Source organism: Gossypium raimondii, chromosome 11 (genome assembly GCF_025698545.1).
Source record: "Gossypium raimondii isolate GPD5lz chromosome 11, ASM2569854v1, whole genome shotgun sequence".
Taxonomy (NCBI): Eukaryota; Viridiplantae; Streptophyta; class Magnoliopsida; order Malvales; family Malvaceae; genus Gossypium; species Gossypium raimondii.
The window spans coordinates 7,034,492-7,048,392 of record NC_068575.1 but is presented as its reverse complement, the minus strand read 5'-3'; the positions used below and the strand labels follow the sequence as shown (position 1 = coordinate 7,048,392).

General features: G+C 36.5%; 1 protein-coding gene across 1 annotated transcript; it reads left to right on the top strand.

Moving 5' to 3' along the window:
• The first annotated feature begins 9,839 nt into the window (after positions 1–9,839).
• On the top strand, positions 9,840–13,379 carry LOC105761125 (proteasome subunit beta type-4). Its single transcript, XM_012578830.2, has 7 exons — positions 9,840–9,992; positions 10,113–10,177; positions 10,284–10,360; positions 11,971–12,100; positions 12,277–12,436; positions 12,526–12,711; positions 13,047–13,379. The coding sequence occupies exons 1-7, from the start codon at positions 9,987–9,989 to the stop codon at positions 13,158–13,160; spliced, it is 738 nt and encodes a 245-aa protein (XP_012434284.1). The 5' UTR covers positions 9,840–9,986; the 3' UTR covers positions 13,161–13,379.
• Positions 13,380–13,901: the final 522 nt, after the last annotated feature.

Sequence of the window (13,901 nt, the reverse complement as noted above, 5' to 3'; positions counted from 1 at the left end):
AATGATGGCTTAGAAGGCAATTAGCCACATTTCAATTTTAGTGCGCCCCACACGCACAGCAGTAGCAATTCACTTTCAAAATTCAAAATGGTAAATTTATATGTCAGGTCCTTGAAACTACAGATAGTTACATTTTAGTCCTTTGGCACCATTGGTGCCGCCAATCTCTTTGGCACCTTTGGTGCCGCTAATGTGATTGGCCTGATCAGGCTGTTGTCAGGTTTTTTTTTCTGTTTTTTTATTTTTTTGGTATATTTTGGTAAATAAAAAAATTTATAATATTTTGGTAAATAAAAAAAAGTTATAATATTTTGGTTTTTTTTATAATAATTTTGTAAAAAACCAAAGAATGACCGATAATGTTTAGCCAATTCACAAAATTCACAGTGATATGAAAAATAACTTTTATTCTTAAATAGATCATGTAACAAATGCTTTAAATAGTAAAAATTAGGGTGTCCAAGCCTATAATGCCAAATAATAACCTTATCAAAACTATAATCAAATTTTAAACATAAAGTAGTTGTTGGTCAACTTACATGGTCATCATCAAAAAAGTAAATTCCACCAAATTCTTTAACATTGCCAATCATCCTCTTGAGGCCATGTCTTGAAATTTACACATAGAGGAGTCAAATATAACACGACAATATGAGGATTGAGATAACTTACCCATCGATATGAGATTTCAAGCTAGATTTGGCACATGTAAAACCAAGAAAGATGAAATTTTAATAGCGCCTTTCCTGGCTATTGTGGAGAACAACCTATCTGCTACTTCAATCTTTTTGTTTCCTACATAATCTGTGTAAGTTGAGAAAAAAATGACTACTAGTTACGTGATCACTAGCTCCAGAATCAACGATCCATGTGTTTGTTTTACAAGGCTTGACGTTGAAAAAATAGAAAAATTAGTACCTGATTGGGCAAAGGAGGAAGGACTATTGGATGAGTTAGAAACAGAAGAATTCATCTGAAATTGTGGTGATTACAAAAGCTTGTTTAGATGCTCTAGGGTTTCCTTAGTGAATGAAGACCTTTTCAGATAACTTTGCTGCTCATGATTTTTATTTGTCGTTTGAAAAGCTCTGCTATCCCCAGATTGTGATCCACGACCATTTTCACTCTTTTTTCTCCATTTGTTGGTTTTCCATGGAGCTTACAACACATTTCTCTAGTGTGCCAATATTTTTTTACAGTGGTAACACCAAGGTTTTTCGCTTTTTTCACTCTCATCATTATTTTTAACAGTCACGAGCAGAATTGTCATCGTTAGCTTCAAATCCTAGCCTTAACATTACTTTTCTCCTTATCTCTTCTCTTCTAACCTTAGAAAAATCTCATGGAGTGTTGGAAATGATTTTTTCCTTGGATCCGAGATCTCGCTTCATCAAATTCTTTATTTAGACCAGCCATAAATAAATAAGCTCACTCATTCTCTTCTTTTTCATAGCTTTTACACTATCTCCGAGACACTCTCATTCATCATCATAACACTGATCTAATTCTTGCCAAAGAGACATCATCTCGTTATAATAAAAATTAACTTTCTTTTCCCCTTGCCTAGCCTTCCAGAGTTTTATTTTTAACTTAAAGATCTTTTTAGCATTTTCTAAATCTGAATAGGTATCTTTCATAACATCCCAAATATCTTTAATAGTCGGGAGAAAAAGAAAAAGGTTTACCTATAGATGCTTTCATGGAATTAATAAGCCACACAATTATCATAGAATTTTCTGACCTCCACGTGCTCATCTTTGGATTGCACACCTGTGGTTGCTTGACTTCTCCAGTTAAATGACCTAGCTTGTTGCGCCCATCAATTGCTAACTTCACGAACTACGGTCATTCGAGATAATTCTTGCCATTCAGCTTGTGAGATGTTAGATGAAAAGAGAAGTGAGACACCTCTGTCCATTGAGTTATTGCGTTCTCGGTAGTTGTTTTGACGATAGAACTTTTTACCTCTATTTGGTTGCTGGATCTCTCATCTCTAGTAAAAGTTATTTTAACCATGATGTTACTGGAAATTTAACCTAGATCAGATGACATGAAAGATTTCAAATGAGCTTTCAATAAAACTGTTCTAAATTTTATTAAGTAAAGAACTAAATATAAATAGAAAAAATAGTCATAACCTAACTAGGAAAATAAGTCCCTTATTCTAGTAAACTACTAAAAGATAAAAGAAAATGTTCCTAAAAAATCTCAATTGATTATTCTAGTGTTTATCTACCTAAATAACTTAAAAAATACCCCCAAAATATATAGTGCTTCACTTATTTCAACATTTATAACCATTGAAAAAATTATGATAGTGTTGACAGTACGTTGATTTTTTTAGAAGAAGTTTTTTAAAAGTTTCGTAGTTGTTGGATTCTTCAATGGTTTGGTATTGTCTCTAGATCGAGCTAAAGTTTTATCTCCTAACTCTAAAGAAAGTCTAAGTTGGGGGTGGGATTCTCAAACTATGTATGTCTCATCGGATTGGGCCACCTACAAAGGGGATGTGAACGTTGCATGGTTTGAAACCTTACCCCTTATATGGCATTTAAGGATACATATGCTACTTGATCAACCGCACGATTTGACGAGGTGCTATTCCTTTATGACCCTTATCTTCTACTTGAGCTCTTTGCAAAATTAAGAGACAAAATCCTAACTCCATTTTAAGACAATGTAAACCTATTGAGGGGTTCGAACAAACAACATATAGAAAACTTCTCTGGAAGAAATTGACCTCCTTTCAATACATGGGGTATTAATTTAAAACATAACTTGCCATTTTCATCAAAACTATTATAGTTAAAAAACATGAAATATAGCATTTAACACGTGAATAGGATATAAAGGTTCAGGTTAAATTCAATTGTTCGAGGTTTTTAAGCTATGATAAGTTAAGTGAACATGTTATACCGTTTTCATACTAAATATGACTAATGCAAAAGAAGATAAACTCGTGTGTTGTAAGATAGAAGGATCGAGCTTGAAGAGTCGAGCTGGCTGGCCATGTTTCGAACTCCTTTCTCGAGTTGGAATTTATCCAATTCCTTTAAAACACAATATTGATTTATGTTAGAAATCAATTTCTGATCATAATAGACAGTGTTTAACTAAAATAAACCTACCTCCTAAACCTGTTCATCTGTGTATTCTTCAAGAGGGTTCAAGACTCCAAGTTGCTTCGTATAGTCCCTTCAAACATGGTAGGCTCTCGAGGGATGATGCTGAGTCGTGAACGCAAATCATACAACCCAATCGATGAGATGTCTACACCATCAATTATGTTTACACCACTTCCTGTTCTCCTTACGATACCTGTTTCCAACCCTCCAGGAAATGTACAGGTCAGACCTTGTCACACGAGTGGTATGTGCGGGGCATATCGTACCTACATTGAGACTATCATCGTTTATTTAATACATCTAATACATTAGAAACAAGGTCATAGAACACCACAACACTGACTTATCTGCAGATTACGAATATGAACTTCTCTATAGTTTGGCCAACAACGGCCTAGGTGATTCGTTTCCACCACAAGGGTAGGCTCACTAGGAATACTACAGTACTAAAGTATTCTTTCATCAGATATAATTCTATTCTTCATATTGCAAATATTCCATACCATTGAAGCTCGCAATATATTTAGATTGAGTCCATACGTCACAGCTAACCCAACACTAGCTAAACAAATGAAAAATGCATCAAGTCATTCTCCTAAAATATTTGTTATATAATATTAAATAAAGGTGCCAATATGCATTTACTTATTGAGATCGATAATTCCCTCCGGTATAAAGATTAAAGAGAAGGAAAAGGTAACAAAAGACAGTAAGTCCAGACGAAAGCACAACCATTCCATTGTACTGGCAACATGGAATTTTAGATGAGAATACGAGTCAGTCAGTAACATGGAATGGCTATTTTTTTATCTCAAATTGTTTAGTAAAATCTCCTGCCATCCAAAAGAATAATCAAGATACTCAAAGCTCATACATAACTATTTCAACTAAATTAACTACAGCAACTCTTAAAATACATGCCATGTGATAATAGGAAGACATTACCTTAAATAAATGAGATTTGGTGTGAGCATCCACCGTATTGAAAAGATCATCAAACAGATAGATATCAACATATTGGTATAGAGCAGGAGCAATTTGTATTCTTTACTTTTTTCCACAACTCAGATCGATTCCCCTCTCGCCTATAACCGACTAATTACCAAAATAGAGAATTTCGAGATCCTTCTTGAGGGTACAAGATTCAAGCACTTTGTCATACTTGTCTCTGTCCATTTCCTTACCGAACAATATGTTGTTTATAATCTTGCCATTTTGTATCTGCTAGAGTAATGAAAGGAAGTCAGTTAGCAGTTAGAAGTCTGTTAACACAAACTGTAAGCAGTTAGCAGTTAAGTTGTTGTTTACGTGTATTACTATAAATACATGTATCAGTGTATCATGCAAAAGCAATGTAATCTTGATGTACTCATTAATCAAGATATTCTCTGTGTATAATTCAACATGGTATCAGATGTCCGCTGTTTCTAGGAATGATACCTTAAGTTTCATTAGTTTTGTATGGAGCCACTATCTAGTCCGTCCACTGTGCAGTCTCCTACACCCATGATGGCCTCTAATCTTGCTACTGGTGCTATTGATAGTAGGTTCTTCTCCACCAAGAAGGTTAGTATTCTTCTTGATGACTCTAATTATCTATTGTGGCGACAACAGGTTTTTTTGGCAGTTAAAGCATATAAATTTCAAGGATTTCTTGATTTGCGAACTATTCCACCTCCTGCGATAATTCTAGACGATAATGGAGTACTTTAAGAAAATGATGAGTTTACACGATTTGAACAGCAAGATAGTGCTATTGCTTATTGGCTCTTGTCTTCAATAAGTCAAGCTTTCCTTCCTCATCTTATTAGGTTGGACATGAGTGCACAAATCTGGAATGCCATTGTGTCTCTCTATGGCAGCAAAACTACCTCTCGACTGATTTTCTATTGTCGTGCGTTGTATTTACAGCGAAAAGGGGATCTTCCTATGAGAGAATTCTTGATGAAAGTTAAGTCCTACTGTGACAATCTTGCTAGCTGTAGGGAGGTTATCAGTGAACATGAGGATGTCACTGCTATTATTAATGGGCTACCATGCGAATATGAATCCATTGTCTCAATCATTGTTGCTAGTTAAGTTCCATACAGCCTGCAGAGTGTCTTCACAATATTAATTGATGCTGAAGCTCGACAGCAAGTGACTATGGCTGAGGCTCCAAGCTCTGCCAATCTTATTTCTCAATAATTGGCTAAACCTGCAAATACTGATTCTAGATCAACTTACCACCCGACTTATTGTCCATCTAGTTCTCGAGGACGTGGACGTGGTCGTTACTCAGGAACTCGTGTTCTTGCACAACATGGTATTGTACACCGTTTTGCATGTCTTTATACATCAGCTCACAATGGCCTAGTCGAACGCAAACACCATCAGATTGTTGAAACAGGACTCTCCATGCTTGCCCATACTTTCATACTAGTGGCCTATTAGAATGATGCATTCAGTAATGCTGTCTATCTCCTCAACCGATTACCCACTGCACCTCTAAACTTTGTCTCACCGTATGAAAAACTGTTTCAAACCAAGCCTGATTATTCCTTTCTCTAAACCTTTGGGTGTCTTTGCTTTTTGAATCTTAGACCGTATAATAATTACAAACTCCAATTTCACTTCACACCGTGTATTTTCCTCGGCTACTCACCTAGTCATAAAGGATATCGCTGTCAAACATACAGTGGAAAAATATACATTTCTAGACATGTCATCTTCCATGAAGAAGTGTTCTCTACGTCAGCTCTACCTCACCCATGTCCATACCTCAAACACAAATTAGCTCCAAACTACTTGTATTTTCACCTCGAACCCAATCACACAATCAGTCGACCTCTGCCCCAATGACCATCACCACACCTCAACCTTTGACATCTTCACACTCACCTAACCTACCAAGTTCACCTCAACCTTTGACTTCTTCACACTCACCTAACCTACCAAGTTCAACACAGGCATCTCTGAATGCATATATTTCTCCATCAGTTGTTGTTGTACCTACTCCATCCCCTTGTCTTGCTCCCCACAATTCACATGCCATGGTCACCCGCAGTAAAGCTGGCATCTACAAGCCAAAGATTTATCTCAGTAGTGTTCACTCACCTCTTGATGTTCCTACGGATATTCATACTGCCATGACACAGAAGTGTTGGAGTGATGCAGTACTTGCTGAACTAAGTGCTCTTACACGCAATAACACATGGAGCCTGTGTCTTCTTCCTCCTCACCATCGAAAAGTTGGATGTAAATGGCTATTTAAAGTAAAAAACGAGCTGATGGAACTATTGAACGGTACAAGGCTCGGCTAGTCGCGAAGGGGTTCTCTCAGCATGCTGGCATTAACTTTCGTGAGACATTCAGTCCCGTGGTACGAGCTGTCACCATTCAAACTGTCCTTGATGTTGCTACGATGCTAGGCTGGCCATTACGACAAGTCGACATGAACAATGCGTTCTTGACTGGGGAGCTGACTGAAGAAATTTTCATGGACTAGCCACTTGGCTTTGAAGTACCCGGTCCCAACGGTCAGTTAATGGTATGCAAGTTACGTAAAGCCTTGTACGGCTTGCGCCAAGCACCACGTGCCTGGTTTCACACACTCAAGTAATTTTTGGTAAGCACGCTTGGATTTTGTGAGTTAAATACTGATCCCTCCCTATTCATTCGATGTATTGGAGAAAGTCGGTTGCTGCTTATGGCCTATGTTGATGACATAGTCATCACCGGCAACTCCAGTCAAGACATTGACAGCATAGTGCTTCAGCTTCATGGTCGGTTTGCTCTAAAAGACTTGGGGCCTCTCAATTTTTTTCTTGGTGCTGAAGTTCAGTCTGTTCCTCAAGGGCCGTTTCTTACATAGAAGAAGTACATTCAAGAAATCCTCAATAAAACAGGCATGGAAGGAGCAGCAGCTACACCCACCCCTATGGTTAGTATGCCCAAGCTAGTTGCTGCTGGTAATGATGAGACATGTGTTGATGGTCAGCTCTATCGCAGTACTGTCGGCATGCTACAGTATTTGTGTATCACACGGCCTGACTTATCTTTTTGTGTAAATAAGCTTAGTCAGTATATGAATGCACCAGGTGAGGCTCATTAGAAGGCTGTTAAACGAGTTCTTAGGTACTTAGCTGGTACTCTGGAGCACGGGTTGGTCTTCTCACAAGGACAGCTCAGACTGGTAGGTTATTCGGATGCCGACTGGGCATCATCTGTTGAAAATAGACGATCCACTACAAGGTATGCGATCTATCTAGGGACAAATCCAATAGCTTGGTGCTCTAAGAAACAAGCTGTAGTTTCTAGGTCTTCCTCAGAAGCCGAGTATCGTAGCCTGGAAAATTATGTGTCTGAGCTTCTGTGGATCAAGCAGTTGCTAGAAGAAGTTGGTATACCCATGGAACAGCCACCTATAGTTTGGTGTGATAACACCTCTACTGTTTCTATTGCTGCCAATCCAACTCACCATGCCAAGGTTAAATATGTTGAAATTGATCTTCACTTCGTGCAAGAGAAAGTTCTTGATGGCTCCTTACAAGTCAATTTTGTGTCGTCAGCCAGTCAGATTGCAGATGTTCTTACTAAACCAATCACTTACAAATAGTTTGCTAGTTTTTGACATGCTCTTAGAGTCATCACAAAAGACGCATTGTCTGGTATTCAAGAAGAGAAAAAACCAGGAGAATGTTAGAGTAATGAGAGGAAGTCAGTTAGCAGTTAGAAGTTTGTTAACACAAACTGTAAGCAATTAGCAGTTAAGTTGTTGTTTACGTGTATTACTATAAATACATGTATCAGTGTATCATGCAAAAGCAATGTAATCCTGATATACTCATTAATCAAGATATTCTCTGTGTATAATTCAATAGTATCCAAGGTGACTGAGAAACATAGGTTGTTGTACCACACAAGTGTTCTCGATATCTTTGGTAACTCTATCAAAAGACAGGAAAGTAAACTTAACTTGTCAGAGCCGACTGTACCACAAACGACAACACTCATGCCATGGAAAACTTTCAAGTGTATATCTTTTAGAGCAGCAGTAGTGGATGACATATCCCAAGAGAAGTTCCCATCAGCAATCTCAATTGTTGTATCAAAACTACCACTGGGTAGCTTCTCTATAACATCAGGCTGCAAGCCATCGAGCCGGAGGAAGACAGTAATTCGATCAAGTGACACATTTTTTTGAGCTATCATTGAGATTGTGTCTGGAAGGTTATAGATTGGCTCCTAAAGAATCCTGAATGTTGCGAGTGCAGATCAGATTTTTCCTAACTCAAGTGGGATTTCTAAGAACATACAAGCACCAAAAGTGGCTACAGACACAAAGATGCTGCAAACTAAAAAAGAAAAGCAGTCATGGCATTTGTATAAATGAATCGTTTTAACCATCCTTCCTCGACCCTCCTGAGCCCAACAATCTTGGAGAGGAACTTCATTTCCCACCCCTACAGTTTAAGAATCCTCATATTCCTCAAACCAACCTGGCTCAAATTCAATTTAAATAATTTTTTTAAATTTAGTTTATTATAAAAATATATAAATATTAATATAAAATATATTTTTAAATATTTTATGAATTTAACTAGAGGTGAGCATTCAATCGAATCAAGTGAAAAATTTAGAGTTAATCGAGTTCAAGAGTCCTATATTAGGTTGAATCTGCGATTCAAGAAACGGGCCAGAATAGTTAAGTTTCAGCGGGTTGAGGCAGTTGGGAGCGTATGTTAGGTTTCGATTTGTGTTTTATGTGATAGGCGCTATCTGGGCGAGTGTTGGAGGAAAATGGGTGTGTGTCTTGGATGTGGATCCGTTGAGCATTGTGTTAGGGATTGTTCACGACATTCTTTTAATCAAATACAAGCTTGACTCAAAGAGGGAAACAGGAGACTGGTTTGTGTAACTAGGCCTTGAGAGGACCGAGACGCATCGGACATCAATACAAGGACATTTGTGATCTATGTCAATTGTACCCTACATTGATTAAGTGTTCGGGGGTACTCAAATGTTTGATTGTCATTGGAGTTTCTAAGATTTTGGGATTTTGGAATAGTTAGTGATATTTTATAGAAAGTTTCTTGAGACAATATGAAATAGTGAATGGGAAGTTTGATAGAAAAAAATATTCTAGTTTGGGAGTGAAATATTGTCTGAAATTTGTATTGAAATAAGAGTTGTGCAACAATAGCGTAATGATTAGGTTCGAATGTGAAATTTCATATTATGATGAGTAGATTTGGAGTCAAGTCAGAATAAACCTTCAAATGATGAGTAAGCTCTTCTAATGTTATTTTTTGGTTCACAAAATTTAATTTTAAAACTTTTATAAATAGTATCAAATTCACTCAACCAACAAATTTTGATAAAATATCATGAATTACTGTCAAAATAAATCATTATGAATACTGAATGGGATAATTAGTTCAATTTTTTTAACAATCTCATTATATGTTCTAATCGTATCTTTTTATACAATACCTAAAATTATCCATAATTCCTCCTAAACTCATAAATAAGAATACGCTTGAACGTACTCGAATCTACATTCTACTACATTGATAATAATATTTATATCAATCGAACTAAGTCTCAATCCACATAATTAACAGCTCAACTTAAAATTGCTTAATTTACACAAATAAACTCGAGTTTGAGAATTCAAAAATCCCAAAAACTTACTCAATCACGTAACCTATCCGGGCCTAACCCGATACTAATTGAAGCAGGGCCCGTTTTGATAAAAAAGAGTTTCTTGAGCAAAGGGAAAAGAGCAAGCTTCCTGCTTTTATTTCTATAGCATCAAATTGTCAGTTCTGCACTGCTGCCTTTTCTTCTTCTTCGAGCGATCTAAACCCCTAAATCAGAATGAATGTAAGTCATTCCATTGTTATCTTTGAAACCCAATTTTAAATTGTTAATCTAATACTTCATCCTTCAAAAAAAGCACTTATTTTGACCTTTTTTTTAATGTTCTTTTTTTCCCTAATGCAGTTTACGGCTTCAAAGCAACCTGAAAATTGCTTGCTTGGCCCTGAATCTGACTCCCAAAGGACACTGTATGTTCTTTATCTGATGCCCAAATGAACCAGGGTTTTTTCTTTGGTTGTTGGTGTTTGAAAATTTTCCCCTTTTTTTTTTAATTTTTTTCCTGGATTTTGTTAGGTATCCATATGTGACAGGAACATCAGTCGTGGCTTTAAAGTATAAAGATGGGATTTTGATGGCTGCTGATATGGGAGGTTAGCTCATACATTTTCACTAGCTATTATTTTTTTTTCTGAATTTTTATTTGGTGTTTTTCTGTGTGTGTTTGAATTGCTCTTTTTATTTGAAAATGAATCTTGCTCTTGGAGAAAACTATGAAAGTGAAAAGGCTAATGGTTCTGGCCCTTTGTAGTCTTTCTTATGTGTTTTTGGATCATGATATGGGTCATCGAATCTTCCTTATCTTCAACCTTTAATACTGCTTTTAATGTTATTGTAGGATTGATATTTCAGTTAGACTATCCGACTATTTCTAAGTTAGTAGCATAAGAATAGTCAGCTGTTAGGTTCTCTTCATTCTTCTTGAATTATTGGTGTCCAACATTTGGATATTAGGACATGACCTCCAAGGGTCCTTCAAATATATGGAAAAACTTGGAATTATCCATTGATATTCATGTCCGATACATATCCATAACTAATACTCACACCTGAGTTTGAGTAACATAGGTAATGCCGAAATTGAGGTCATTGTAATCTGTAGCATAAATCTGTATGTTTAATAAAATTCGGACCTTGTATTTGAAATGACCGTTAATAAGATGCTTGTTTGAGAGTATTCTCTCAGTGATCTGCACTTACAGATTTTATATTGAAAGCTAGACTATGTAGATGGTATATGTTTTTTTTATTGTAGCACCTTCCATGTAAGTAGGAACATGATTTTATTAGTTTGAACCTTCATACTCTATCATTCAAGTTCTTATTCTCTCTCTCTCTCCCTCCCTGTTTTTGAAATCAACTTATTCAACCTGTAAGGACCCATAGAACAAGATATGCACTTATAATGGCAATTGTCAAATACATTATTGCCTATTATATCTGGTGCCTCATGCATGATCTGAGCTGGACCTGGAAGTATGTTGTTTCGAGAACCACGGAATTGCAATAAAGCTAGTATGCGTTCACCTGAGGCTTGTTGTCAATCTGACTGGTTCCTCATTTCAATATGCAATTGATTTCTCTGTTACCTAAATTGTTCTTTTCACTGCAACTTATGAATCGGAATGCTTGATCCCATTAGTGGTTCAAAGCGATCCAATTCAGTGAAATCTGTGATCCTTCCCTGAGAAGTGGAAAACTCTGTTATGAAGATGCAAGGAAACTGGCAGAATGTTAAGCAGTGGACTTTTAATCTTTGTGGGTTTGTTTTGATTCTTGAAGCAATTATCTAGAGACACGTATATTTATTTTGGTTTTTAAATTCTTTTCTAATAAAAAAGAAAGGTAAGTGGTGGATAGATTTATTTTTTTAAGGTAGATGATATAAATTAACTAGAATGTATATCTAATTTTTTATTAATTAAACATACTTTAAAATAAAGTGGATCGTTATAATTTTCATCATTAAATTTATGAGAATTAATTATTTTTATCAATAAATTACATCAAGTTTTATTATTTTAATTAATTGAAACATATATATGTACATTCTTAATGTTAAATATTCCATTCCTACTAAACAAACTAAAAGAAGACTACACTTATTAGATAATTAATGATTTTTGTTCCAATTTTTGTTGCTTGTACCGAAATGATCCGCGTTTTAGGTAACACTTCATGCCTGCTTCCTGTTTATTGACAGGTTCGTATGGGTCCACCCTGCGGTACAAGAGTGTGGAGCGAATGAAGCCTATTGGCAAGCATTCCCTTCTGGGTGCTAGTGGGGAAATCAGTGATTTCCAAGAGATTTTGAAGTATCTTGACGAGCTTATGTAAGTATTGACTGATATAACTCCCCCCCCTTCCCATTCTCTTAGTTGTTATTTCATGGAATTTATTATTCATTTTCTTTATCCACAAATCTGATTTAGGTTTTGTTGGTAACACATGTTTTTACTGTTTAAATTCTGACATAAAACTGTTGCTTTTGGATGTTTGATTATTGTAGCTTATATGACAATATGTGGGATGACGGCAACTCTTTGGGGCCTAAAGAGGTGCACAATTACTTGACTCGAGTTATGTACAACAGGCGCAACAAGTTCAATCCATTATGGAACTCCCTTGTACTTGGTGGAGTTAAAAAAGGAGAGAAGTATCTTGGAACGGTAGGCTTGGAGTTATATCTTTGACCTAATTGAACAATTTGCAGTTTTTAAGCCTGTAATTGACCGTTCTTATAACTTTGGCTTTTCAGGTCAGTATGATTGGTGTAAACTTTGAGGACAATCATGTTGCAACTGGTTTCGGAAACCACCTTGCACGACCAATTCTTCGACAAGAGTGGCATGAGAACTTGAGCTTTGAGGATGGTGTTAAATTACTGGAGAAATGCATGCGTGTTCTCCTCTATCGTGATAGATCAGCTATTAACAAGCTTCAGGTTTGCTTTTCCCATTTACCATGCTGGCTCCATGTTTGAATAAAAACTTATAATTTGGTAGCGACTTGTACAGCAGCCGAACTGTGTATGGCATTCTGGTTTACTCCATTAGTTAACAATCTGTCTCTATGGATATTATGAATCTGATAGACTCTTTAACTTCATCATTTGTTACATGCTAGTGTGGCTGTGATTTAGGTCAATGTATTGCTCAGGATAGCTCTCATTCAATTCTATTATTCAGCTCAACGACTGCTGTCCTTTCATTTGATTATCTGAGGCAAAATTTTGCCTATTAGTTAATGTTTCATTTATTTGAAATCGGATGATTGCAGATAGCTAAGATCACTGAAGAAGGCATGACGATTTCCCCGCCATATTCGTTAAAGACCTACTGGGAGTTCGCTGCTTTTGAGAATCCTACTCAGGGTGCTGTAGGATCATGGTAGATGTCGCCATCATTTTATGCTTTGTGGAAACATTTTATGGTACGAGAAGAACATCGATGACCCCACTAGGAGTTGAAATGAAAATCTGATGCATCTTTATGTTTGATTTGGAAACTGAGTTATGAACTTATGATGCATCTTCATGGTTGTTTAAAACGATTAAGTTGAAGGTTGATTGTTTTCATGATTAATGTTAAAGTAGATGCTTTTTCCTTTCCAGTTTGTTGATGCAAGATATAGACCATCCTGTTTGATTATTTAATTAGGCAGAGAGCATCAAATTTAATAGAAGCTGATCATCAGTTCATTATCTACTTTGCTTAAACAATTGCCATGGAAATGGACACCTTAAGAAAAAAATCTAGTGCCACTTTGCTCTAAACTTATCGGTTCACCTCTGTTCCGGTTATATGGTTCTGGTTGAACTGTCAGCCCATCAATTTTTTATTTAACCAATCAATCTGGGGACTTGTGTACGAGGGCTTGTTCTTGATCAGATTCTGAAGGAAATGAATGCTGTGAGAGTGGAAGGGAATGTTCTTCTTGCTCGAATTCAACCTCCCACACCTTTGCAGTGGCGGTACTCTTCGGGTTTGAAGTATCTAAAGAGCAATGAAAAGATGGAATAATCATATTGAAACATCGAGCTATAGAGCTATATCCACCTGAACTGAACCGAAAAGAACGCTTTGCTTCGTGTTCTGGTTCATCATCTCCACGTTTTGCTACTTCGATATTGGC